Source organism: Ovis aries, chromosome 2, assembly GCF_016772045.2.
Source record: "Ovis aries strain OAR_USU_Benz2616 breed Rambouillet chromosome 2, ARS-UI_Ramb_v3.0, whole genome shotgun sequence".
Taxonomy (NCBI): Eukaryota; Metazoa; Chordata; class Mammalia; order Artiodactyla; family Bovidae; genus Ovis; species Ovis aries.
In genome coordinates this window covers 49,030,150-49,054,278 of record NC_056055.1, presented here as the reverse complement: position 1 = coordinate 49,054,278, position 24,129 = coordinate 49,030,150, and the positions used below count along the sequence as shown (strand labels likewise).

General features: G+C 47.0%; 1 protein-coding gene and 1 long non-coding RNA gene across 9 annotated transcripts in view; one reads left to right on the top strand and one right to left on the bottom strand.

Annotated features, from left to right (window-relative positions):
* Positions 1–13,744, bottom strand: part of ANKS6 (ankyrin repeat and sterile alpha motif domain containing 6) — a 51,141-nt gene extending 37,397 nt beyond the window's left edge. For 5 of the 7 annotated variants that reach the window (XM_042243204.2, XM_042243206.2, XM_042243207.2 and 2 more), the window contains exons 1-5: positions 13,344–13,744; positions 6,727–7,217; positions 1,979–2,023; positions 1,089–1,293; positions 221–327 (exon numbers count right to left, since the gene is read on the bottom strand). In XM_042243204.2, coding sequence (XP_042099138.1) covers positions 221–327; positions 1,089–1,293; positions 1,979–2,023; positions 6,727–7,217; positions 13,344–13,690 — 1,195 coding nt within the window. In that variant the 5' untranslated portion in view covers positions 13,691–13,744. The remainder of the gene's footprint in view (positions 1–220; positions 328–1,088; positions 1,294–1,978; positions 2,024–6,726; positions 7,218–13,343) is intronic. The other 2 variants (XM_060409274.1, XM_060409275.1) reach the window with 1 other exon arrangement.
* A 175-nt stretch (positions 13,745–13,919) lies between these two features.
* On the top strand, positions 13,920–20,094 carry LOC114112967 (uncharacterized). 2 transcript variants are annotated; one of them, XR_003588096.3, is made up of 3 exons: positions 13,920–14,992; positions 16,626–16,873; positions 18,354–20,094. It is a non-coding gene; the product is annotated as an uncharacterized LOC114112967 (long non-coding RNA). The 2 variants fall into 2 exon arrangements; XR_009599195.1 differs by having other exon boundaries at positions 16,626–20,094.
* The last annotated feature ends 4,035 nt before the right edge of the window (positions 20,095–24,129 follow it).

Here is a 24,129-nt window from a genome sequence, read left to right as displayed (position 1 = left end):
CAGAAGAGGCCTCAGGGACTAGCTGGTCCCAGCTGCGCCCATTCTCCCCAATGGCCTTCACCTGGGAGAAGTGAAGACTTGCCTGAGGGTGTGTGGGAAGCTCTGGGGGCTTGAGAGTGGCTTCCGCCTTAAATAAACAAGTGCTTACACATAGGGGATGATCTGGATTCCCAGTCAGAAAACCCAGCAAATTTAAAACGCTTTTCCTAAAACAACCCACCAGGATCACTCAGCAGCATCACTAGGTCAAAGGCTGTGTACCCATTTTTCGCACGAAGAGTAACATCAGCTCCTTGGTTTAGCAGATATTTGACAATCTCTTTGTTCCTGTGGAAGAAACAAAAAGCCAGAGTGAGACCAGCTGAAAGGGAAAGTGTGGCCTTGCTCCTGGGCAACAAGAGCGGTGCCTTAACTCCAGCAGCATCTGTGCACGTGAAAGAGGGCTCGGAAAGCTGTCCCCCAGCCCTTGTTCCCTGCCCTGCGGGCAGTCACGACAGAAATCAAAGCCTGAGTGCTCCTTCCACGAATAAAATGAAAACACAAGGCTCTGCCCCAAAACCACTGGCTCCCAGGACCACACACAGACCCCACCCCTTCTGCCCCTCACTGGGACCTGACTAAAGTCCTCCGGCAGGCCAGAGTCTTTGATGTGGAAGTCAGAGGATCAAATGAGGAAGAAAGCCACTTTCAGAGGACACAGGAGAGTGCTCTCATCACCTGAAGCGGGGCAAGGACGGAGCCCCTAATTTGGAATCAGATCACCACCGAGCAGGTGCAAGGCTATATGCAGATCCCTGCCCCTTGGTCAGCCTGCCCCAAGGAGGAGGCGTCCAGGAAGGGAGAGGGGTGACTGGACGAGAAGGGATGCGGAAGCACCAGGTAACACTGCCGAGGCAATAGGAAATCTGGACACAAAGGGTAGGAACACAGGACAGACCAAGCCTGCATCGTTTTGAGTGTCTCAGCATCTTCACAATGTGTGGGGCGCTTATTTGTAGCGTCTCAGGACCAGCAACCCATTAGGCACCCTATTTCAGCCCGGGGCATCCTCTTAGGCTCCCTGCTGAGGGGGTGGGGCTGGTGCTGACCCGTGGTAGGTAGCCTGCATGAGGGCTGTCCAGCCGTGGGCACTGTCCTGCTTGTCCACGTCGGCATGCCTCTCCACCAGCAGCTGCACCAGAGGCAGCTGTCCCATGACAGCTGCCAGCATCAGTGGGGTGGCCCCATCCCCGTTAACCAGGTTCACGTGGTTGGGGTCTTCATCAGCAATCTCTTTGACCAGCTGGAAGTTTCCTGCCAAAGAAGCAGAAGTCCTGGTGATCCACGGGCCTGGCACTGCAGGATGATTTACCCAGTGGCTTCCCAGAACAAATGTGCTGAGCTGGCCTCTGTACTGGGTGGCTGCGCCTCGCAGGGGCTACAAAGATGAGTCAGAGGTAGCCCCCGTTCTCCAATCCTTCAGTCTATGAGGGATGGAGGCAAGCACGCAAATAGCTTTACTGAAAAAGAGACGTGTTATTGCTGTCTTAAAAGAAGAGTGATGATGAGGGGCAATGCACATGCAGAAAGAGAGCCCAGGTCTCCCTAAGAGGTGAGGATCAGGGTGGGCTTCCTGGAGGTGGAGGTCTGTTTCAGGAGAGGCAATACTAGACTAAATAGCTCTTCATTACACAGAGAGTGGAGTAGGGAGGTGGGCAGCCAGGCATTTCAGAGGTAAGTAAAAGCTAGGACATAGCCACAGGGTCTAGCAGGAGAGGCAGAGGGGGCCTGAGAAAATAATCTGGAAGTTGTATGCAAAGCACCATAACTACCAGCCTCCAGGGTCTGAACCTCCCTGGGTGAAACCAGAGTCAGGAAACAACAAAACACCTGTTTCTTTCCCAAATACTCTGGGTGGCCTTGAAAAGGACTATCAATATTAGTTTGGGAGAAACAGTACTATATTCTTAAATATCCAAAGATTTTCTAAAGTGCTTACCCATTTTTAATGCATGGAAAATATCAGGTCGCCTTTTCTCCTCATCTGGGTAAACAAAGATTTTTAAAAGTTAACCACGGAAAAGTGCAAAATAACAGAAAAGTTACAAGGGTGTAACGACCCAGCCTACTTTTAAAAATGATTTACTTTTCACAAGCAATCTAATCAGAGACCTAGGTAATGGACTAACTCCAGCAGCCCTTCTGGAAGGGTTATCATCAGACTGTCTGAAAACGCTTCAGAGACAGACTGTGGGAGGTCATCTGGCCAGGAAAACATGAATGAGCAGACCATTTCCGGATCCCGCAACTCATAAAGCAGTCTTTTTTAGGCATTCCAAATTTTGGGATGTCCTTTCTCAGATATAATGGAAAAGTATAGTCTTGGAAAAATCTGTATTCCTATGAAGATTTTAAGAAGAAACAATGATTCTTTTATTCTAAAAAGTAAATGTACAACCATGAAGTAATTCCAGAGCAGGTTTTCATTCTAATACCTAAGACACTGGGCAGCTAAACCCAGAGGAGGTCATGGTTGCCAATGCTAATATTTGCTTTCTTTCCCAAATAAGCAGCCATCTGAGTGATTCTGAAGGCCACCCATGACCCAGACCTGCAGATGCTTCCTTCTGATGTCTTCATGCTGGGCCTCGCTGCACCCACCCAATGCCAGCCCCTTACTTATCTGTTCTGCATCACCCTCCTTGAAGCTAGAGCTAGTGGGTAACCTGCTCCCTCCTGTTCAGAAAGTAGCCACCCTCACGACTAGTCTTTTCGCTTGTTAAGAGTGAATGCAGGACTTCCTTTGACTAATACCAGACAATAGAGCAGCTGCAGGAGAAAACCTGGGACTCTGGACCACATCCCTGGTCTCGATCAGCCTCCGCCAGCAGCTGGAAGAAGGTGCAGAGTGGCACAAGGAGTCTGGAGCCAGGATATCCGGATCCACCTATTTCCAGAGATGTGTCTCCTCATCACTGATAATGCAGACAACATGCTAACATGGAGAGCAGGTGGTGGTTGCAGGGGTGGATAATATAGATGGGAAAACGCTCCAGAAATTTTTAAGCTCTATACAAACAGCTTCCCTCATAGCTCAGTTGGTAAATCATCTGCCTGCAATGCAGGAGACCCAGGTTTGATGCCTGGGTCGGGAAGATCCCCTGGAGAAGGAAATGGCAACCCACTCCAATATTCTTGCCTGGAGAATCCCATGGACAGAGGAGCCTGACAGGCTACAGTCCACGGGACTACAAGAGTCAGACATGACTTAGCGACTAAATCACCACCACCACACAAGCAACAATTTTTGTTATCTTTCCTAGTGACCAGCACCCACCCCAGAAAGGGTACTAGTTAACTCCAGGGCACTTATAGGAAACTATAGACAGGGCCATGGAACCAAGTGCCTAATTCTGCCTTTGAGATACTATAAAAAAATTATTATGAAACTTCATTTTAAAAAATATGTCTCATTCCTTTTAAGTGTTTAAGAGCCTAATTTGCTATAGCCCACAGCCTCCTTCATGCCAAGACTCTTCGACAGAAAAGAATGTGTCAACTGGGCCTAGTGTTTGTTGCTAGGCAACCATCTGGTACAAACGAATCACTGACAGTCTAGCCTGACCTCAGGAGGCTGGAGCAGCTATGCTCGATGCCCACTGACCCTGGGCTGGTCCCTTCCTCACTCTGGGCTCCAATTATTGCATCAATATCAGAGCAACTCCAGGGACCCCTCCACAGCCCAGGGAATGACCACAGTGGGGGTGAGGAGGGTGTCACAGTGACGATTACAGCCTCAAGGGTACCCTGTCTTGCAGCTAATGTGAGGGAGAGAGCTGGGAGTCTCCAAGGCCCTGATGAGGGCAGGGGGTGGGTTTCCTAGCACCTCACAAAAAGAGCTGGGGCCAAATACTATTTGTTTAATAATCTGGCACTATTAGTAACATGGCTCTTCTGAAGGCTCTTCTCTGAGAGCCTGAAAATGGAGCACTCTCTCAGCTCCTGCAACGCAGCTGAACTCCCAGCTCCTCTCGGGGGCCACCCAATGACCCTGCTTCATATGGTGGCCTGCACCACCCAGTACCTCCACTGCTCCCAAATCCTCCACCTCGCCCCTGTTTTCTTTCTCACCACAGTACTTACCACCTACCATACTATGTAACATATTCAACATGCTGATTTCCTATTTTTTGCCGTCTCTCCTCCAGAAGCCAAGATCCTCAAGGGCAGAAGTTGGATCTGGTTTGTTCACTGGTGCCTAGAATGGTACCTGGAACACTGGCAGTCAACAAATACTTGCAGAATACTGGAGTGAATGAATGGTGAATACAAATCCATTTTGGTGGCTTCTGCTCACTGCTCTCTCTGTGCCAGGCTCTGGGGTACTACAGGGTAGTACCAGCATTATCTTCCTACTGCTCATGGGACCTCACAAGGCAAGTGCATTCATTACAGCTGTTTTATGAAAGAGGACACTGGAGTCCTAGAGGGACAGAGCTGAGCCTCAAACCTGTGTCTGCTCGACAGGGAAGTCTGCTCATAACCGTGACCTGGTCCTGTCAATTACGAAGCGACAGTAACGGGTGACGGCAGCTGCCGGCATCGTCTCATGTGCTGTCATGACCTCATCTGATCCTCACAGTGGTCCTGTGAGGTCCTGCCCCTCACTTATGGTAGACAGAATGGAAGCTTGGAGGATGGAGGCAACTGGTCCAAGGTCCCCCAGCCAGCACGGTCAAGGCCAGGTGGAGCCAGGTAGAGGGTGACCTTGGCTACACCCACCACTGTGTCTGCACCTCCACATTCTGAAGAGAGTAGGGCATTGCTTCCCCAGAGTGCCAGGGCAGTCCATAAGGAGGCTCGTGGGGAGCCAAGACCCCAGAAACCCAGCTGGAGGAATCTGAGGAAGGAGGAATCAGCTGCACAAGAGGTACAGCTCAGCACCCATAGGTGGGGCACACGTCCCCAACCATCCACTCCCAGGGCAGAGGCCTTGAGCAAGTCGCCTGACCTCCCTCACCTGCAACATGGATGAACGCCCCCAAGGCAGAGGTAAGAGCCTGCCCGTCAGGCGTGGAGGCACAGCAGGGACGGGAGGAGGCAGTTCCCTTTCCCATCTCGGCTATAATCACACCACCCAAAGCCTTTAAACGAGGGCAGTGGCCTTGAGTCAAGAAAAACACCCTGGGTGAGACCGGAGCCCTAACTCCTAACTGCAGCTCTGCCCAGGACCTGATGCTGAACTGCCACGTTCTGGCCAGAGGGCTCGCATACCAGAGGCCAGCTTGTTTTCTGCTCATGACCTCCTGGTAGTTGCCACTGACTCCATTCTACACAAGAGACACAGGGAGGCTAAGAGAGAGTTCCAAGCGTGTCCAGATCCCAGAGGCCCCACAAAGGCTGGAGCTGGGTGGGGTCACATCCCTGTGCTTTCCCACGGAACCCCCCCCACCCTTTAAGTGTCACACAGCTTTTAACAGGTGAGTGACCTGTGACCAGCCTCCACTCCTCTCTGGCCCTCACTGTCCCCATCCGTGCAAAGGAAAGAGGTCTCCTGGCTTCAGGCAGGTTTTCTTAGACTTTACTTCTTTTTCCCTTCTGTTTTGGTGTCCTCTTCATTTTTGCCATCTCTGTTGTTACGTGGTTTTACAACATGTTTATTTCAGAGTTTTCTGACTGGACAGTGTATTTCTAATAAGCATTTCTCAAATTTGCAACATCTTTTGATTGATGGGTTTTCTTTTTTTTTTTAATGGGCCACTTGAATTTTTTTTAAGTTGAAGTGCAGTTGATTCACAATTTCATTGACGGGACTATGTGCGTATTCTCTGGATGGCATCAAACTCTGCAACACTTTCAAGTCTTTTTAGCCAGTTTGTCTGAAGACCTTTTCTTCCAATTTTTACCTTTCAGCCTTAAATGCTCACATGCTGCAGCCTGGCCTTACAGCTCGGGCTGTCTCAGGAGTGATGCAGAAATCAGACCCATTACTGACAGAGGGCACTGCGGCTGTGCAACTCTACATTACATGCTGTGTTACACATGATGAATTAGGGGTTTTAAAACATGGTATGTTCTGTGGCAGATTGCTAAGGAGTGCTTAGACAGCTCTTCATATGCCAGAAAGATGGCAAAAAGAAAAAAGAAACAGGACACACTAATAGATGCTGAAAAAACACAACTTAAAAGTAGGCTGAATTTTCTGTGAATTAGTCTTTGGGGACTGGTCATTGGCAGCTGAGGTTAGGCACAGTGCCCTAAGAGCTGAGGTTGCCAAACCTGCCCCTACGCCTGTTTTTAGAATTAGAGTTTTCCTGGAACATGGCCCCACCCACCCTTGACATATCACGTAGGCTGCTTCTACTCTAGCAAAACTGAGGAGTTGCAACAGACTGTACAGCCCACAAAGCCTACAATATTTGTTTCTCTGGTCCTTCTCAGAAAAGTTTGCTGACCACTTTCTAGAAGGGTCCCAGAACCTCCTACACCAGAATCATCTGGTTAGGAGGGAGAGGCCTTGCTGTGCAGGAGTCCAGGCTCTTCCGAGAGCTACAGATCACTCTCTGGAGGGTGGGCCAGGCACCTGCATGCCACGTTTTAAGTTCCCCTGCCCCGCGGGCTGGACTATGATTTTTGCAGGCCCTTTTGTTTGGGCAACCCTTGGCTTTTACTGTTTAAACACAAATCGGGGTCCTCTGGGAAGCCACGGTGGGATGAGTGGGTAGGTTGGTGGTAGCACAGCCTGACCTGTCTTGGGCCTGACGGTGGTCAGCGGGTCCAGGTAGTCGGCCACGTCCCTGTGTTTGCGGTCAAGCGCCACCTCGAAGGCAGTCTTCTCTAGCACGCTGAGGTGGTCGGGGTTGGCCCCCTTCTCCACTAGCTGCTGAGTCATGCCAAGCTTCCCGATGAGCGCTGACAGCATCAGCGGGCTCCAGCCCACAGTCCGGGCCTCATGGTTGGGGTCTGCGCCCCACTCCATCAGCAGACGCACCACGGCCTCATGTCCATGCTGGATGGCAGCCATCAGGGCCGTGATGTCCAGCAGCTCGTCCCCGCTGTCCCCCTCGCCTGAGGGTTTGTGATGGTCCACAAAGGCACCAGCTTCCAGGAGCAGCTTTACCACGCCCAGGTGTCCACCCCGAGAGGCCACGGTGAGCACACTGGCCCCCAGGCGGTTCTGGGCATTGACATCAGCCCCATGATCCAAAAGAAGATGTGCTACGCTCGCGTGCCCAAATCTGCCGGGAGACGGACAATTAGTGACGCAAGTCACCCGATGAGGAGAAAGCTCATGCAATCACTTACTTATAAACTGTTCAGGGATTCCCTGGTAGCTCAGTCAATAAAGAATACTCCTGCAACGCAGGAGACCTGGGTTCTATCCCTGGACTGGAAAGATCCCCTGCAGGAGGGCATGGCAACCCACTCTAGTATTCTTGCCTGGAGAATCCCCATGGACAGAGAAGCCTGGCAGGCTGTAATACATGGGGTCGCAAAGAGTTGGACATGACTGAGTGACTGAGCATCCATTGTTAAATTATTAATTATTGAACCATTAATTTTTAACGTTGTAATAGCTGCTTATAGTGAAAGGCCTTCCTCTGGTGCTAGGCACTGTGCTGGCCCTGTGTCTACACCAACACAAAGGCGAGACACTGCCCTGTCTAGTTTCGAATCCAGCTCTGCCATCCACTGCATATCCTGGACAAAGAACTTTAACTTCTTTGTGCCTTCACTTCCTCATCTCTAAAGTGGGGATATGACTGTGTCTACTAAAAGAGCTGTGGAGGATTAAATGAGTTAATATATATAAATATATAATATACATAAAGCACCTAGAACAGTGCTTGTCCAAAGGAAGCACTACATAAATGTCAGCTATTAGAATGGCAATCAGTTAAACATTTTTACATTACACAATGTGCCAAGGTCACCCAGCTGGTGAGCGACATCCACAGGGTCAGAAACCCAGTCTGTCTGAATCCTGCTGCCCCACACCTCGCTGCTTCCCACATGGCAGAGAGTTCATGTGATTCTGCTTCAGAGCTGGGTAAGCTGCCTCTCTGGCTGTGCTCTCACTCCCCAGGGGCAGGGCCCACGTCTGACTCACATCTACCCTCCCCAGCCCCAAACACACATGCACAGAAAGTCCACAGACCCCATGCCAAGAGGTGTGGCATAGCTGTGGTCAGCAGAGGCGGCCTGGGGCACCTCTTCCCAGAGGCCTGATGCCCTCTGCTGGCTGGAATGTCCCTTGCTGGCGGCTGAGAATCTGGTCTGGGCCAGACCCTCTCCAGGGAAACTTGAGCAACCTCCCCTACTGGGGAGACAGACAATGTACCCACCAACTCTGATACCAGGAAGAGGAAAACAGACAACTCCCAGTAAAATCTCTTCCTTCTTCTGCCACCAGAGGGCAGAAGAATTCTGTTTTGCAGCATTTGCAAACGCAAATACACTCTTTCTAGTGCGCTCTTTCTGGGCTCAGAGCTGGAAGGGCCCCCTACCCCTACCCAACCCCCCACCAGGTTTTACAAGACGGTAATGTCAGCAGGAGGCCAGCATCTGTGCAGCAGCGTTTGAATGAATCCCTTGTGGCGCTTCCTCCTTTCCGGAAGCGGTTTTGTCTCTCATCTAAACCCAGGTTCCTCCCTCCTCCCTGTGGAGGCAGAGCCAAGGCTGAACAATGTTCTGAACTTACAAATACCTTCTGGGCCATGAACCTTAACAGCACTGGGTCACCCCACCTGCAGAGTGTGGAGGGAGCACTTGGTGAACTGGCTTCCCCAGCTGCAGAGGGGCCAGGCCTGTCCTTCCCCTTTTCCAAGAGTGGACAGAATCTGACAAAAAGGCAGAGAGCTATAACTGCAGCCTGTCTCCCTGCCCGTCCTTCATGATGATATTCTCCAAACCTAAATCTCATGGCTACTGCCCCACATCCCATTGCCCGGAAAGGACTGCCAACTTTGTCAACTTCATTTCTTCCCAAATCCCACGCTGTACTCCAGCTGTGCTCACCTACACTCGGCAATTATTCTCTGTCACGCCTCTGCCATCCTGCCTTTCTGACCCTCCTGTCCTTATTGACTAAGCACATCCTTTATCCTGCTGCAGGACTCAGTTCAGATCCCACGTCCTCTGAGTGGCTTCCCCCACATCAGCTCAGGTGCAACTCACCTGAAAACCCACCATCCCCTGTCTTTACCCTTACTGATGTGCCTGGGCCCTCCTTCTATAATTATGTCTTCCCATTAGACTGCACTCCAGCAGAGCTCAGGCAATTCTGTCAAATGAATGAGTGAATGAACACTTGGCATAACCAAACAGGATGGTCAAAACAGGCAACAGAAATAGCTGAAGAATTGGTTCGATAACTATAAAAGATTACACTATTTAGTCATCAAGCATGAGATAAAAATCTAGCAGCAGATAACAAGATACTATCCTGTTTTTATCTATTGGATCTTAGTAAGCCCTGAGATAAACTGCTAATAATGTATTTCACAGATGAGGAATCTGAAGATTACAATGGAAAGCAATAATCCAGAATCTCTCAGTTTGGAAGCGATTGAGTCAAAACTTGAACCTAGACCCTAAGATCTGAAACTCCAGTTCTTCTGGTATAACAAACTCACAGAGGAAGGAAAGGCCTAAATCTGAGCAGGATGCCTACACTCGGAATGCTTTCTGAATTCAGGAGTAGCCCAAGAGGCCACTGAGAATTAGGCTGAAAATATAAAAAATGATTCAATGAAGACTGAGATAATTTGAGGGATGCTAACTTTCTAACAGGTAATTACTGAAGATAGGGAAGCTTGGGGCTTTCTGAGCAGCTGTTACGATTATCAATTAATTTCAGCAATTAACACCTGTGTTGAAAGACCTGGCATATACTCCCACTCTCAGAGAGCCCTGGGTGGAGAGGCCAGCTCTGCCACGCTGGCAGGCAGAGAAGTGAAGGGCAGGAGAAGGAAAGTAAGGAAGTCGAGGGTAAAATTGGAGCCAAAATAAACACCACACAACCTGTCCCTTTAGTGTTAAGCAAATTTGGTGAGTGGCTTCCTTGTTGCCAATACCAAGAGGAAAACAGTGAGTTAAGGGACTCATAGCTGGGAGCACAGGCTCTGGAGCACCTGCCTAGGTGTGAATCTGACTCTATCCCTTCACAGCTGTGTGGCCTTGGACAAGTGAACTAACTTCTCTGAGCCTCAATTCTTTATCTGTAAAATGGTGAAGACAGCAGTAGTATTTCCTCAGATTTTGCATAGACTGAATGAACTAACTAATTTGCAGCACTTAGCACAGAGCTTGACACAAAATAAGTACTCAATAAAGGTTGTTTTAAGAACAGGAAAAAAAAAACAACAACAAGAATGACACCATCTCTGATGCTGAAACATTCAGAAGAGACCCAGCTGCAGTCCAGGCACAGGGTCTCTGGTGGTCCTGATCCAGTGATGAGCTCTGGAACACAGAGAGCTGTGACAATAAATAGATGCTCACTTCGTTGAAAGTGGTGGCTGCCGGAACCACCATTGCTGAGGCACATCTGCTGTCACGGAGGCAAAACACAAGACTGGAATGTGTCAGCACGCAGCCATGTGCTTGGCCATCCCGATCAAGGGAGCCACTGCAGGACACACACAACCAGACAGTCATTTCAGAAAGATCTGGAAGCTCTACAGAGGAGGGATTACAGCAGGCACACTTGGAAGAAGAGACAGCAGTAGGAAGCCACTTATAAATGTGTGCCCTGGACTAAGACAGAGGGGAAAGGGAGACAGGATGGCACAGACAGGTACTGGAATGAGGACTTACCTGGAGTTTTAAAGCCTGGAAGAGTGGATGGGGCCACGAAAAGAGACAGGGAACCTCAGAAGTAAGGTCCATAGCCCAAAAGACATTATGGGCACCCCCAGAGAGTGCTGGACAAGAAATCAGGTGTCTTAAGACGAAGGGTCCCTGACTGATAGATGCATAACACACTGCATTACCCATGCGAATGGGCAGCCAAGTGTTACGGCTGGGAGGCGCTCCCTAGGTGATTACAGACTGAAATAAATGCCTGAGGGCTAAGGTATGGTTAAGCAAAGCACAGTACTGCCCGTGGATGATATATCACAAAGCAGTTGAAAATGACATATTTGAAAATAATGCACAATGAAAATTTTCCTGCAATACAAATTAGATTGGAACAACCGTGTGACACTTGGAAATGAACTCAGAAATAAAATATAACTGGGTCATAATGAGAAGATTATGGGTAAGAATGTTGTGATTTCAATGCCTTTGAGAAAATCAAATGGCTCATACATATGGAAAGATGTTTTACTTCACTCAGTTTAACAAGTACAAATCACAGCCACACTGAAATATTTTTCATTCATCAGACGCAAAAATCCAAAAGTTTAATAATATACTCTGTTGGAGAGATTGTAGAAAAACAGGCACTCATAGACACTGTTTCAGGGAGGGTAAACTGGTACCACTACTGTGTCAGCAGAGTAATGGGCTCCCCAAAGTTGTCCAGATCCTAATTCCCAGAACCTGTTAAATTCTGTGGGAAAGGGGAAATTAATCAGCTGACCTTGAGATGGGGAGATTATTATCCAGATGAGCTCAATGGAATCACAAGTGATCTTTAAAAGCAGAAGAGGGAGGTAGAGGAGTTAGAAAATGTGATGACGAAGCAGGAGTCAGAGTGATGTGGTTGCTGCTAGCTTTGTAATAAGTTGCTACAGCAGCCATTGGAAAGTTAATACACCTGCATGGACAGCAATCTGGCAATATCCATCAAAATTACCTAATAGCTCAGCTGGTAAAGAATCAACCTGCAATGCAGGAGACCCTGGTTCGATTCCTGGGTCAGGAAGATCCTCTGGAGAAGGAGGGATAGGCTACCCATTCCAGTATTCCTGTGCTTCCCTGGTGGCTCATCCAGTAAAGAATCTGCCTGCAATGCGGGAGACCTGGTTCGATCCCTAGGTTTGGAAGATTCCCTGAAGAAAAGAATGGCTACCCACTCCAGTATTCCGGTCTAGAGAATTCCACAGACTGTGTAGTCCATGGGGTCGCAAAGAGTCAGACAGGACTGAGCGACATTCACTTTCACTTTCATCAAACTTACAAATGACCTCTGTTCCTTCCTTGGGAAATTTCTCCAAGAAACTGGGTAGGATCTAAGTAGATGGCTGATAGGAGTGAGACCTCACAGTATACCTGAGATTCTTCTTTAAAAAAAAAAAAAAAATTTATTTATTTGGCTGCACGGGGCCTTAGTTGCGGCACGCAGGATCTTTAGTTGTGGCATGTGGGAACTGTCTCACTGACCAAGGATTGAACCTGGGCCTCCCACTGGCCCACCAGGGAAGTCCCCCCAGAGTTTCTTTATACCAGAATTTCAAGTCTGGTTCATCCTATTTCCTGAATACATCTCAAACTCATTTCTTTGCTCTCCCAGAGCCATCTCTGCTCTGGTCCAGGCCACCATCACCTCTTTCTGTGTTGCTGCAATCCCTTCCTAACCAGACGTTCTGATTCTAGCTCACTCCTCCAAGCCATCCTCAAACTGCAGTAAAAGTGATCTTTCCAAACATAAATCTCATTCTGTCACTTGCTCTGCCTAGAACACTCCATTACTCCCCAGTGCCCTTACGAACTGTCACTTTTCCCAGCCTTGCCACCAGGCATCTGCCTCTTTCTCTCCAGAGAAGACTCATCTCCCACTACTCCCAACCCCTTCCAGCCACAACACTGTTCTAGCAGTCCTACGAATGCATATTTCACTTTAGCTCCCAAACCTTTGCACCTATCACCCATCTTTCACTCCCTCTATCCAGGTATCCTTAGGTCTCGACAATATATACCTCATCCTTACCTGAAACCTTCCCTCACTTCCTGAAACTAAGTCGGCTCTCCAAGAGCTCCCTCAGATTGTCCCCCATGAAGTCTGTTCCTTGGCCTGGCCCGCCCACTGGCATACTGCTTCCGTGGGGACTTTATCTGAGTACCGCAGCATCCCCAACACCAAGCCAGGGTGGGTAGGTAGGTTCTTTGGGAAACCCTTGCTGCAATGAACATCACTGAGCTTCTAAGTCGCTAAGATTCTATTTGCTGTCTCCAGATTCTGTGTTTGAAAGGCCGATGCTTTTCGGATTCTAATTTTACGTTATTAAAAAGCGCGTCCGCTTCTAGCTCGTATCCCTAGCTGCTCAAAGTTTCAACTCTCTCGAATCAGTACTTCACTCTTAACCTCCCGGAGCGTCTGCTGGAGGCCGCCGGGCAGGTTCGACCGCCTGAGCCCACCCGCGCCCAGGGGGTCATTAGACACCACCCAGGCTCCATGGCACCCCCGACCCCCTCACCTGGCCGCCTGCATGAGTGCGCTCCAGCCGTAGTGGTTGCGGCTGTTGACCGAGGCGCCGCGTCGCAGCAGGAAGCGCACCAGCGGCTCGTGGCCCCCGGCCGCAGCGAACTGCAGCGCCGTGTTGCCCGCCTCGTCCGAGCAGTCCACGGGCACCGGCGCTCCGGCCGCCGCCCCGGGCCCGGCCGCCTCGGGCCCCGCCGGCTCCGCGCCCGCCTCGGGCTCCAAGCCGCGCTCCGCGGGTTCCGCAGCCCCCGGCTCCAGCAGCCGCCGCGCAGTCTCCGTGTCGCCCTGATCACAGGCGCGCAGCAGCAGCTGGAAGGCCGGGGGCAACCCGCCCTCACCCATTGCGGCCCGCGGCCCGGGTCTGTCTGCCGGGCGAGCCGCGCCAGCTCCGCCCCCGGATACCGCACGCCGGCGCCCACTTCCGCCGGCCCGCGCGCCTACTGTGTGCCGACCGTGCGCGGAGCGCCGGGGCGCGCGCCTACTGTGTGCCCGGCGCGCGCCCGGGGCGAGAGCGCGCCTCAATAGCCCGCACCGGGGGCGGGGAACCGGGCGGGGGTGGACCGCGGGTTCCGGGAAGCTCCAGGCAGCGTCCGCCGCCGAGCTTGCGAGTTCGGCTTTGAGTTTTCGGCGCCCGCTTGGGGTCCTCCTCGCAGCTCCAGAGACTTCCTGCCCCGTACGGAGGTCGGAGCGGCCTCTCCAGCCCTCCTCACGCTGCGAGCTCCCGACCATTGGGCCGAGGTCTGAGACCACAGCCTCAGAGGCCTGTGGCACGCGCCGCTGACCCTCGGCACCCGGCACTAACGTGGCGCCTCCTAAATGGTCGTTGACTGAGTTAAGGTACAGTTGGGTCCACTCTGTCTTCCCACAATGTCCTGCCCGGCCATCAGTGCCGTTCTTGTCTGGGACAGGCGTTAGGGTTACAAGCACCTCCTATACCTTCGTGTCTCTTCATCAGTGGTTCTTGAAGCACCACCATCTGCGACATTTTACAAATGCAAGTTTTCTCATCTTACCCAGACCTACTGAATCGGAAACCGAATATGGAGTCCTGTCACTTGTATCTTAAGCCCTCTAGGTGATTCTAAAGCACGTTAAAGTTTGAGACTCACTGTTTGATCCTCAACAGCAATGCTGTCGGCCACGGGGAAGGGCCCAGACTATCACCTCCAATTTACGGCGTAACTAAGGCTGATATGAACAGCCCACTCATTGGAAAAGACCCTGATGCTGGGAAAGATTGAAGACAGAAGGAGAAGAGGGCAACAGAGGATGAGATGGTTGGATGGCATCAAGGACTCAATGGACATGAACTTGGACAAACTCTGGAGATAGTAAGGGACATGGAGGACTGGCCTGGTATAGTCCTTGGGGTCACAAAGAGTTGGACACAACTTAGCAACTGTACAACAACTAAGGCTTGAAGACATTTTGTCTGGCTAAAGGCCACACAACTGTCATGCTGGAAAGCTGTGACTGGGACCCAGGTTTTCTGACATCTAGTCCAGTTCTCTATCTCAAGAAGTATTTATTGAGTGCCTACTATGTGCCAGGCACTGTTTTAGGTGCTGGAGAAACTGCAGGGAATGGAAAATAAAATTCCCTGCCATTCTGGGCCTGACAGTGGAAAGAGACAGGCACAAGCAAGTAAGTAACTTGTATGTTAAATTATTATGTGTTTTTAAACAAGAAACAGAACATAACAAAATCCAAGTAAATGGACTAAAGGCTGGGATGTCGTTTTATAATAGATTGGGTAGAAAAGAAATCACTGAAAAGGTGACATTTTCACAGAGACCTGAAGGAACTGAGTGATCAAGTAACGCTGATATGTGGAGAGTGCAATCCAGGCAGAGGGAAAGACAAAGTTTCTAATAAGAGCAGCCCGGCCAGCAAATTGCTTTACGCTACGTTCCCATTCATCACAATAACAGAGGTTAACATTCTGATCTGGGGTAATTGGTTTCCATAAACTGTGAGATGTGGCCCCAAAGTCTAGCAAAAAGCTAGATGTTGAGTAGGTGTTTAGTACATTATTGTTAAAAGGACTATGTTGTGTATGTAGAATTATAATACAGAACAAAACTGGATGAGGGCGTGAGGAAGGAATAAGGGTCGTGGCTTTGGCAGATCAAAAGAAGGTGGTAATGCCCTTAGGGTCTGGGCCTGTGGGCTGGAAGAGAGTCTTTTAGGTGAAGAGTAAAATGAGGGGACGTCTTGAAAGTACACGGGGCTCGGGTTACAAAATGCTTCAGTACCAGGGATTTATTCTGTGAGTAATGGATAATCATGGAACATGTTTGAGCAGGTGAGTTAACAGGGGCAGAGCCAATCACTTTGGCAGTTTTGGAGGTGGTACAGTGATATCTCAGAGATAATGTGGGTTTAGTGCCAAGCTGTTGCAGAAAGGTGGGTTGTGTGACTTTTGGTTTCCCAGTGCATATCAAAGTTATGTTTACACTGTACTGTAGTAAGTGTGCCATAGTCTGAAAACACAATGTAAATACCTTAATTTAAAAATATTTTATTGCGAAAAGTGCTAAGCATCATCTATGCCCTCAGTGAGTTGTAATCTTTTTGCAATAGTTAACATCAAAAATCACTGATCACAGATGACCATAACAGATGAAATCATAATGAAAAAGTTGGAAATACTGCAAGAATTACCAAAATGTGACAGTGATACAAAGTAGGCAAATACTGGTGGGAAAATGGTGCTCATAGACTTGCTCCATGCTGGGTTGCCACAAACCTTCACTCTATAAAAGATGCCACATCTGGGAAGCACGATAAAGGAAAGCAAAATAAAACAAGGTGTGAGTGTACACAGTCACTCATTTCCAGATTTGGCTTCATTTGGCTCTCATCAATACAGATGAGAACAACTTCCTTCTCAATGTCTAATGAAGACTTGGTTCCTTGAAAATCCCGAGCAACTGCTTCCTTGTATTATTCTATTTATTAAGGTGTCTTTTCTTGTACTTTACTAACTAGTTGTTTATAGAAGTAAGATACATGGTACAAAAAAGAAAATTCCAACAGTACAAAAGGGCATAAAGCGAAAGCAAAAGCTTCTTTCCCTTTTCCACTTTCCCAGTCCTACTTCCCGCAGGTAACCAATATTCACATTTATTTTATCTTTACAAAGACATTTCATATGTATTCTAACATGTACACCTATTTATAGGCATTAATCAAGCTTCTTGATTGCAAGTAGCAGAAATTAACTCTCTGGATAATTTAAGAAGAAAGGGGATTTAATATGAGGTTTTGTTCATAGTTCACAGGTCCCACAAGGGGCAGAGAACCAGCCCAAAGGCTCCACAACCAAGAACAGTGCCCCAAATCATGTCAAGCTGCATCTTACACCAGGATGGAGTCTGCACAGGCCCTTTTTGGTGTCACTGTCTTCAGAGTCCGAGCCAGAGATGGGAGCATCTGAGTGGCCTGACCAGGTCGTGTGTTTTGCCTTGCAGAAAGGGAGCTGGGAAAGTGCATTTCTGGCATTTTCAGCATGCATAATGGGAGGTAGGCTCCACTGTGGGTGCCCCAGAAGGTAGGGTACCTGGATAGGAAAGCGTTTTGATGCTGGGCAGCCAAGAAGGATAACAAAGGTCTACTACAAATATTCCCTCTAGGGTAGATCTCTGTTGTTTATACCTGTCTTGCCTCTCCTACTCAGGAAAGAGACACCTTCTTTTTGGGGGGAGCTTCCTTCCTCCACTCTCAGTCTGAGTAGTTTAGTGATTACTGTATGTCCAAGCCCATTCCAATTCCTTCAGCCCAGGATTTCTTGTCAAAGCAGATGGGAAGAAGACCCTCTCTGCTGAGGTCCTCAGCTGTCATAAGTAGGCTGGGGCTTGCTCTGTCCCCAATTAAAGATGTCTTGCCTGAGAGTGAAGCCACTATACAGAAAAGCAGAGACAAGTGATAGAAAAAGATGGAGCCAGAACTGCTCCCCATCTCCCAATTCTTTTCAGTTAGGTTTGTCTTGAGCAGGGTGGTGGTTACTTGCAATCCAAGCCTTAACAAATGAATTTTTTTTAACTTTTTAAAGCAATGGGTTCCTACTATGCATGCTATTTTGAACATCCCCCCCACCCTTTTTTTCACTGAACTAGTGGCTTAGGCATCTTTTCCTGTGAATATAGATCTATTGCATCCTTTTTAATGGTTACATATAACACCATTAAGCAGATGTACCATAATTTATTTAATCATTTTTAAATGATGCACAATTAGGTTGTTTCCAGTTTTCTGCTGTTATTAAAAAAAAAAATCTGCATTGAATGGCACTTGTAGCAGTCAGGGTCCCAGCAGGTGACAGATGGGACATTTGGCTGGGGAAATGAGGACCATTTACTAACGGACTGATTACAGATATGTGGGCAGATACGAAGAGCCACAAGGGATGATGCAGTACTCAGAGGCTGATGACAGTAGGGAGCCATTACCAATCCAGGCCTACCGGGGGAAGGGAGAGAGCAGTTACTGGAGTTCTGCAGGAGAGAAAACTAGAGAAGTGTACCTGATGAGAGTTGTGGTCTCTGATAGAGGGGCGCAGCCATCCTATGGCAACCCAGCAGAAGCAATCCCCAGAGGAGTAAAACCTCTGGCCTCATCCTCCTCCTGCCCCCTGATCTCTTGCCAGTGCTCCTCATTGGCCAAACCTACCTGTTAGCCAGAGGTTCAGAGCCTACTGACAGAGCCTACTGGTCCTCACAGTCAGCCCCTCCCAGGGAGGAGAGACTGAGGGGGCAAATAAAGAATCCAGTCCCTTGCTGCTCACACTGGTCCCTGGACCAACAGCATCAGTACCTCCTAGGAGCTTCTTAGAAATACAGCTCTTGGGTCCACCAGACACCTATTGAACCAGAATCCATTTCAACACCATTCTCAGGTGATTTGTGTGCACAGAGATTTTGAAGAGTGGATCCAGCACATCTTGGTACATAAATCTCTTCTGCAAGTATATCTACAGTCTTATTATTTATGAACTCTCTTCTAGGATTTTTTCACTGACCCTTATCTTGATCTGGGTCCTCTGAGAATCAAATGCCATAATGGTTTTCGCCTGGGAGAAATGCTTGTATAGGATAAAGGTGGAAAGAATCGGGAAAGAGAAGGAGTGCCTTCAAACCAAGATGCAGGTATAACGGGGAAAAGAGAGTGGGAGGGAAGGAGGCTTGGGTAGAAAGAGCTTCAGATTGCCCTGCAATTTTGGGGATGACTCAAACAGGCTAATGGGGAGTGCCCAGGCAAAGGGAGTCTGCTAAGGCTTCGTGCATCAGACAGAAATGGCTGGCTTCTGGTGTCCCCACCATGCTTGGTCACTGGGAAAAGCCAAAGGAAGCGTAGCCTCAGGAAGAATGTCACAGCTAGAGGTTCTCAGTCAGCTGTCCTCCCAGAAGCAGGTTCTCTTGAAGGGCCAGCTGAGTGGTGCACCTGCATCACAGGCACAATCCCTGTTCAGCCCACTTTGAGTGCCTCCTTTGTGCCAGACATTATGTGTGTTAAGATGGTCCCCAGGGAATCCCACATGATTGTGGAACAGGGAAGACTGTAATCTTTCGTCATCAATTCAGAGTAAAGTGTCAGAGTTCAGAGGTGTCACTGACAGCTTCATGGGAGAGCTTGACCACAAGTTGGGCAGAAAGACTGGATAAGATCTGGGTAGTTGTAAAAAAAGGGAGGAAATAACTTTGGAAAGAGAGAACAGGGGTCCAGAGATTGGTGCAGTGGATTAGCAGGGAGGTAAGAAGTGTGGAAATAATCTCTAAAGAATATTGATTTACCTTAAAATATCTTTTTTTCCTGATAAGATGATAATATTTGTTGTAAGAATTCCAGTGTTGTAGAAATATAGAATATTGGCTTCTTTAGCTCCATGACTTTGGGTATTTACCGTCATATCCCTTGAATCTAGTACATTGGCTGTCAAGTAGTAGGTGATCAATAAATATTTGTTGAAAAAATAGTAAATGGAATGAAAATGAAAGGGCCAAAGAATCTCACTGATCAGAAATTAGTATGACATGATTAATGATTTGGTGAATATTTCTTTAGAGTTTTTCCTTTGTTCATATCAACATACTTTACCCAAATAGGATCATACTATTCATTCAGCTCTACAACTTGCTTTTTTTCACTTGACAATGCAGCTGAAGCTCATTTGTATGTTAAACACCTAGAATTAATGTCATTCTTGTTAATGACACTGTATGGATGTGCAGGACTTTATTTTATAATCTCCTTCTAGTGGATATCTGGGTTGTTTCCAGCTTTTTGATTTTACATACAATACTCCAATAAGCTTCCTGTAAGCTTATCTCTTGAGCACTTATGAATCTATTTCTGTTGAATAAATTGGTAGATGTGAAATTGCAGAATCAACAGGATATAAATACTAACACTGCAAATAAATCTTGCCTAATTGCTTTCCAAAAGGTTATACCAGTTTGCATTCCTACCAACTGGATAAGAGTGCCTGTTTATTCACATCCTTGACAACACTGGAATTAATTACCTGTTTTATCTTTTCCAATCTGATAGGTGAAAAAGTATTTTGGAGTAAGTTTAGTTTGCATGCTTTTTAAGTAGAGAAGTTGAAGATATTTTGATGCATTTATAGACTTTTTAGATCTCTTTTTTGTGGGAGCTATCTATTCAAATCCTTTGGTCATTTTTATTTCTATTTTTTCTTTTTATTTCTCTGTTAATTTATATATTGAGTAAATGTCATCTGCAAATATGCCTATCTGACTTGTCTTTTCTCTTGAGCTTATATTATTTTGGACCTTACAGAATTTAAAAATTTTTAGTAGTCAAATTTATAAATCTTTTCTGTAATGATCTCTGGGTTTTTTCATCCAATACTTTCATCATTGGATTTTATTTTTTTGTTTACCTTGACATTCTTAGATCATTTGAAATTTGCTTTGGTGTAAAGTGTGGGGTTGGGGCTTCCCAGGTGGCACTAGTATTAAAGAACCCACCTACCAATGCAGGAGACAAAAGAGACGCATGTTCGATCCCTGGGTCAGAAGATCCCACTGAGGAGGGCAGAGCAGTCCACTCCAGTATTCTTGCCTGGAGAATCCCCATGCACAGAAGCCTGGCAGGCTATAGTCCATAGGTTCACACAGAGTCGGACATGACTGAAGAGACTTAGCTTGCATGCAAGGTGTGAGACAGGCATTTAACTTTATTTTTCCAAATGTTTATCAAGTTGCCCTGATCACTGATTGTATCAGCTGTCTTTTCCTACTAATGTTTGAATTACCATTACCATATATCTTACTAGACACTAAAAGAAATATAATGACCCTCTGTGAAGGGAATTAATATGACAAATCAAAAGTGCCTTCTACAGAAATCTGTTGTTTGAGCAGCAAATAAGATGGTGTAATCAAAGAACGAATAAGCTCCTCAAACTAACAAGAAACCCAAGGAGAGGGTAAGCTACTCAGTTGGGAGGAGGTATGAGAAGAATTAAGGTCCTCACTGAAATTGCCCTCTATGGGTGCCAACTTATCAGCATTAGTAATATTTACATAATACTCTGGGTAAGCAGAGTAACTTGTTACTTTACCTCTATTAACACACTATTTTAGTTCTAATAGTTCCCAGGTGGTACCAGTGCTGCTGATCTAAGGACCACACTTTGAGTAGCAAAACACTAGGCATTTTCCATTTGCTCTTGCAAAAGCTCTTTCCACCTTTCCAAACACTTTACTCAGGTACTATTATTATCACCAGCATTTTAAAGGTCAGCACTTTGAGTTGAAAGAGGTTAAGTAACTTTCCTAAGGCCTCACAGCAGTCTGTGATAGGGCTGGGGTTTGAGCTCAAGCAAGTGGGCCCCAAGGAGGTGCCCCTGCCCACGAGGCTAAGTTGCCTGTGGTCTCACAGCTGCCTGCCATTGAGGTGTGTGGTAGAAAATCCTGAACTAGGTCCTTGACCTGGATTCAGATCCTTGTTCTGCCACTTGTGTATTGTGTGACCATGGATAAACTACCTCACTTCTCTGAACCCGAGTTTTCTCATCTGACTACCTTGCAAGGTTGTCAGGGGGTAAAGTGAGATTATACATGAAAAATAAAGTCTAGCAGTCCATTTATTTATATATATATGCAGATATAGATAAGGTCTAGCAGTTTATATTGGAGAAGGCAATGGCACCCCACTCCAGTACTCTTGCCTGGAAAATCCCATGGACGGAGGAGCCTGGTAGGCTGCAGTCCATGGGGTCGCTAAGAGTTGGACATGACTGAGCAGCTTCACTTTCACTTTTCACTTTCATGCATTGGAGAGAAATGGCAACCCACTCCAGTATTCTTGCTTGGAAAATCCCAGGGACAGAGGAGCCTAGTGGGCTGCCGTCTATGGGTCGCACAGAGTCGGACACAATTGAAGTGACTTAGCAGCAGCAGCAGTTTATATAAAGTTTAACAATTTATATATACATATATATGCATAGACTTTATAATATGATACATATAAATAAAAAGCAGCAGTTTGTTTATATATATGCATATTATAAAGTCTATGCATATATATGTATATATAGATAAATTGCTAGGCTTTATATATATAAACATGCCTGCCTAAGTCCCTTCTATCACGGCCAACACTTTTTGACCCTATAGACTATAGCCCGCCAGGCTTGTCTGCCCATGGGATTCTCTAGGCAAGAATACTAGAGTGGGTTGCCATGCCCTCCTCCAGGGCATCTTCCCAACCCACGGATCAAACCCATATCTCTTATCTACATCAGCAGACGGGTTCTTTACCACTAGCGCAACCTGGGAATATATATATACATATATATATAATCTATATAGGTGCTCAATATTTTATATATATATATATATATATATATATATATATATATATATATATATGCTCAATAAGTGACAACTTGTATGCATTACCTGGGACTTGAACCCAATTCCATCACTCTTTTCTCTGCAACTGAACCTCTGTTGGGAAGTATTCCAATCTGGTAAACGAATCCAAGTTGTAACCCTTGTCTGTTTTCTAATCTGACCACAGATCTTAACTGTGTTGAGTGTTTGGACAGAGGCCAAAAGACACAGCTCCAAGCCTTTCCTATCACACCTGCCTTCCAACCAGCAGACTCTATTGTGGGTGGAGTCACCTCCCACTAGTCTGATATCAGCAGCAGTTCTGGGTCGGAGCTGCAGTCCCTGGCTCACTCCAAACCCCATTCCCCGCTGGAGCCCTGGGGGAGATGCTCATGGAAGAGCCATATTCTCCAGGGAGCCCAGTTACTAGAGACTGTAAATCGAAGCAGATGGCAAGTTAGATCCTACTCTGCCTGAGCCATCAACTTGTTGGACACCGTCTCCCCACTCTGTGTCTCAGGCTCCCCATGTGTAAAATGAGAGAATCAGACCAGACTTCTGCTTCCTAACTTTTTGGCTGTGACCCCTTTGAAAATAGAGAATATCTGATAAAAAGCTTTGGACTAGTTTACCAATTTACACACTCTAACTTTCTGTAGGAGATATAAGACTATCAATTTCCCTGAGTTGGGCACCAGCGGAAGGAGTTCCAGATTAACCAATATATGATTTAAAATCTCTGATATCACTTTAACACTCAGGTATCCATATAAACATAACTTCTTCATAGCTGCTGCTGCTGCTAAGTCACTTCAGTTGTGTCCGACTCTGTGCGATGCCATAGACGGCAGCCCACCAGGCCCCCCCATCCCTGAAGCCTTCCTAAACCCCTAAACCAGATTCTACTAGTATAAGTCTTTTTAGCACCCTGTAATTTTTCTTCAAATTACTTATCAAAACCCTAGTAAGTTATCTTTTTATTATCTATCCATTCCAACACACTCTCAACACCATGATGTCAAAAGTATCTGTCTTATGACAAAGATTCTCTCCATGACTAAACTCTAGACAGGTTCCTCCAAACCCTCTTCTTGACTAGGGCTCAATCATGGGCTGTGAAAGCAATAGACTCAACACAAATGATTTTATCCACCCATTTCCCCTCACATTAAAAAGACTTAAACACTAACATAGTTTCAAAGACTATGACCCTGGGACTTCCCTGGCAGTTCAGTGGTTAAGATTCCAGGTTCCCACTGCAGGGTGAGCAGGTTTGATTCCCTAAGAAGAAAACTAAGATCCTGCATGCCATGTAGATCAGGCGAAAAAAAAAAAAAAAAAAAGACTATGATCCCTTAAGTGCCTGCCTGAGAAATCTCAAGGCTATCCAAAGAATTTGCTGTTTGTTCTGTCCAACACCTAAGCAGAGGGCCCTGACCACCTTTTCTTACAGCATTTACTAAAAGGGGCCTACAGTTGTAAATCTTTCTCTGTCCCTTAAGATGTGTATATATCTCCTAAAATTCAGGAGTATCTTTCTCAAAGACCTGAAAGCCATTCTTTTAAAATGCAATCGTCAGAAAGAACAGGGCCTCCGTTTCCCAGCCACAGCGGGAGCATAGAATCTGACTTTGATGACTGCCAGCCAACAGACATGTCTGGGCTAATCATTTACACTGACCAATCCTTTGTAATTTTTTACTTCTTCGACTTTACTTAAAACTCCCAGCCTCTTGATGAAAGTGAAAGAGGAGAGCGAAAAAGTTGGCTTAAAGCTCAACATTCAGAAAATGAAGATCATGGTATCTGGTCCCATCACTTCATGGGAAATAGATGGGAAATAGTAGAAACAGTGTCAGACTTTATTTTTGGGGGCTCCCAAATCACTGCAGATGGTGACTGCAGCCATGAAATTAA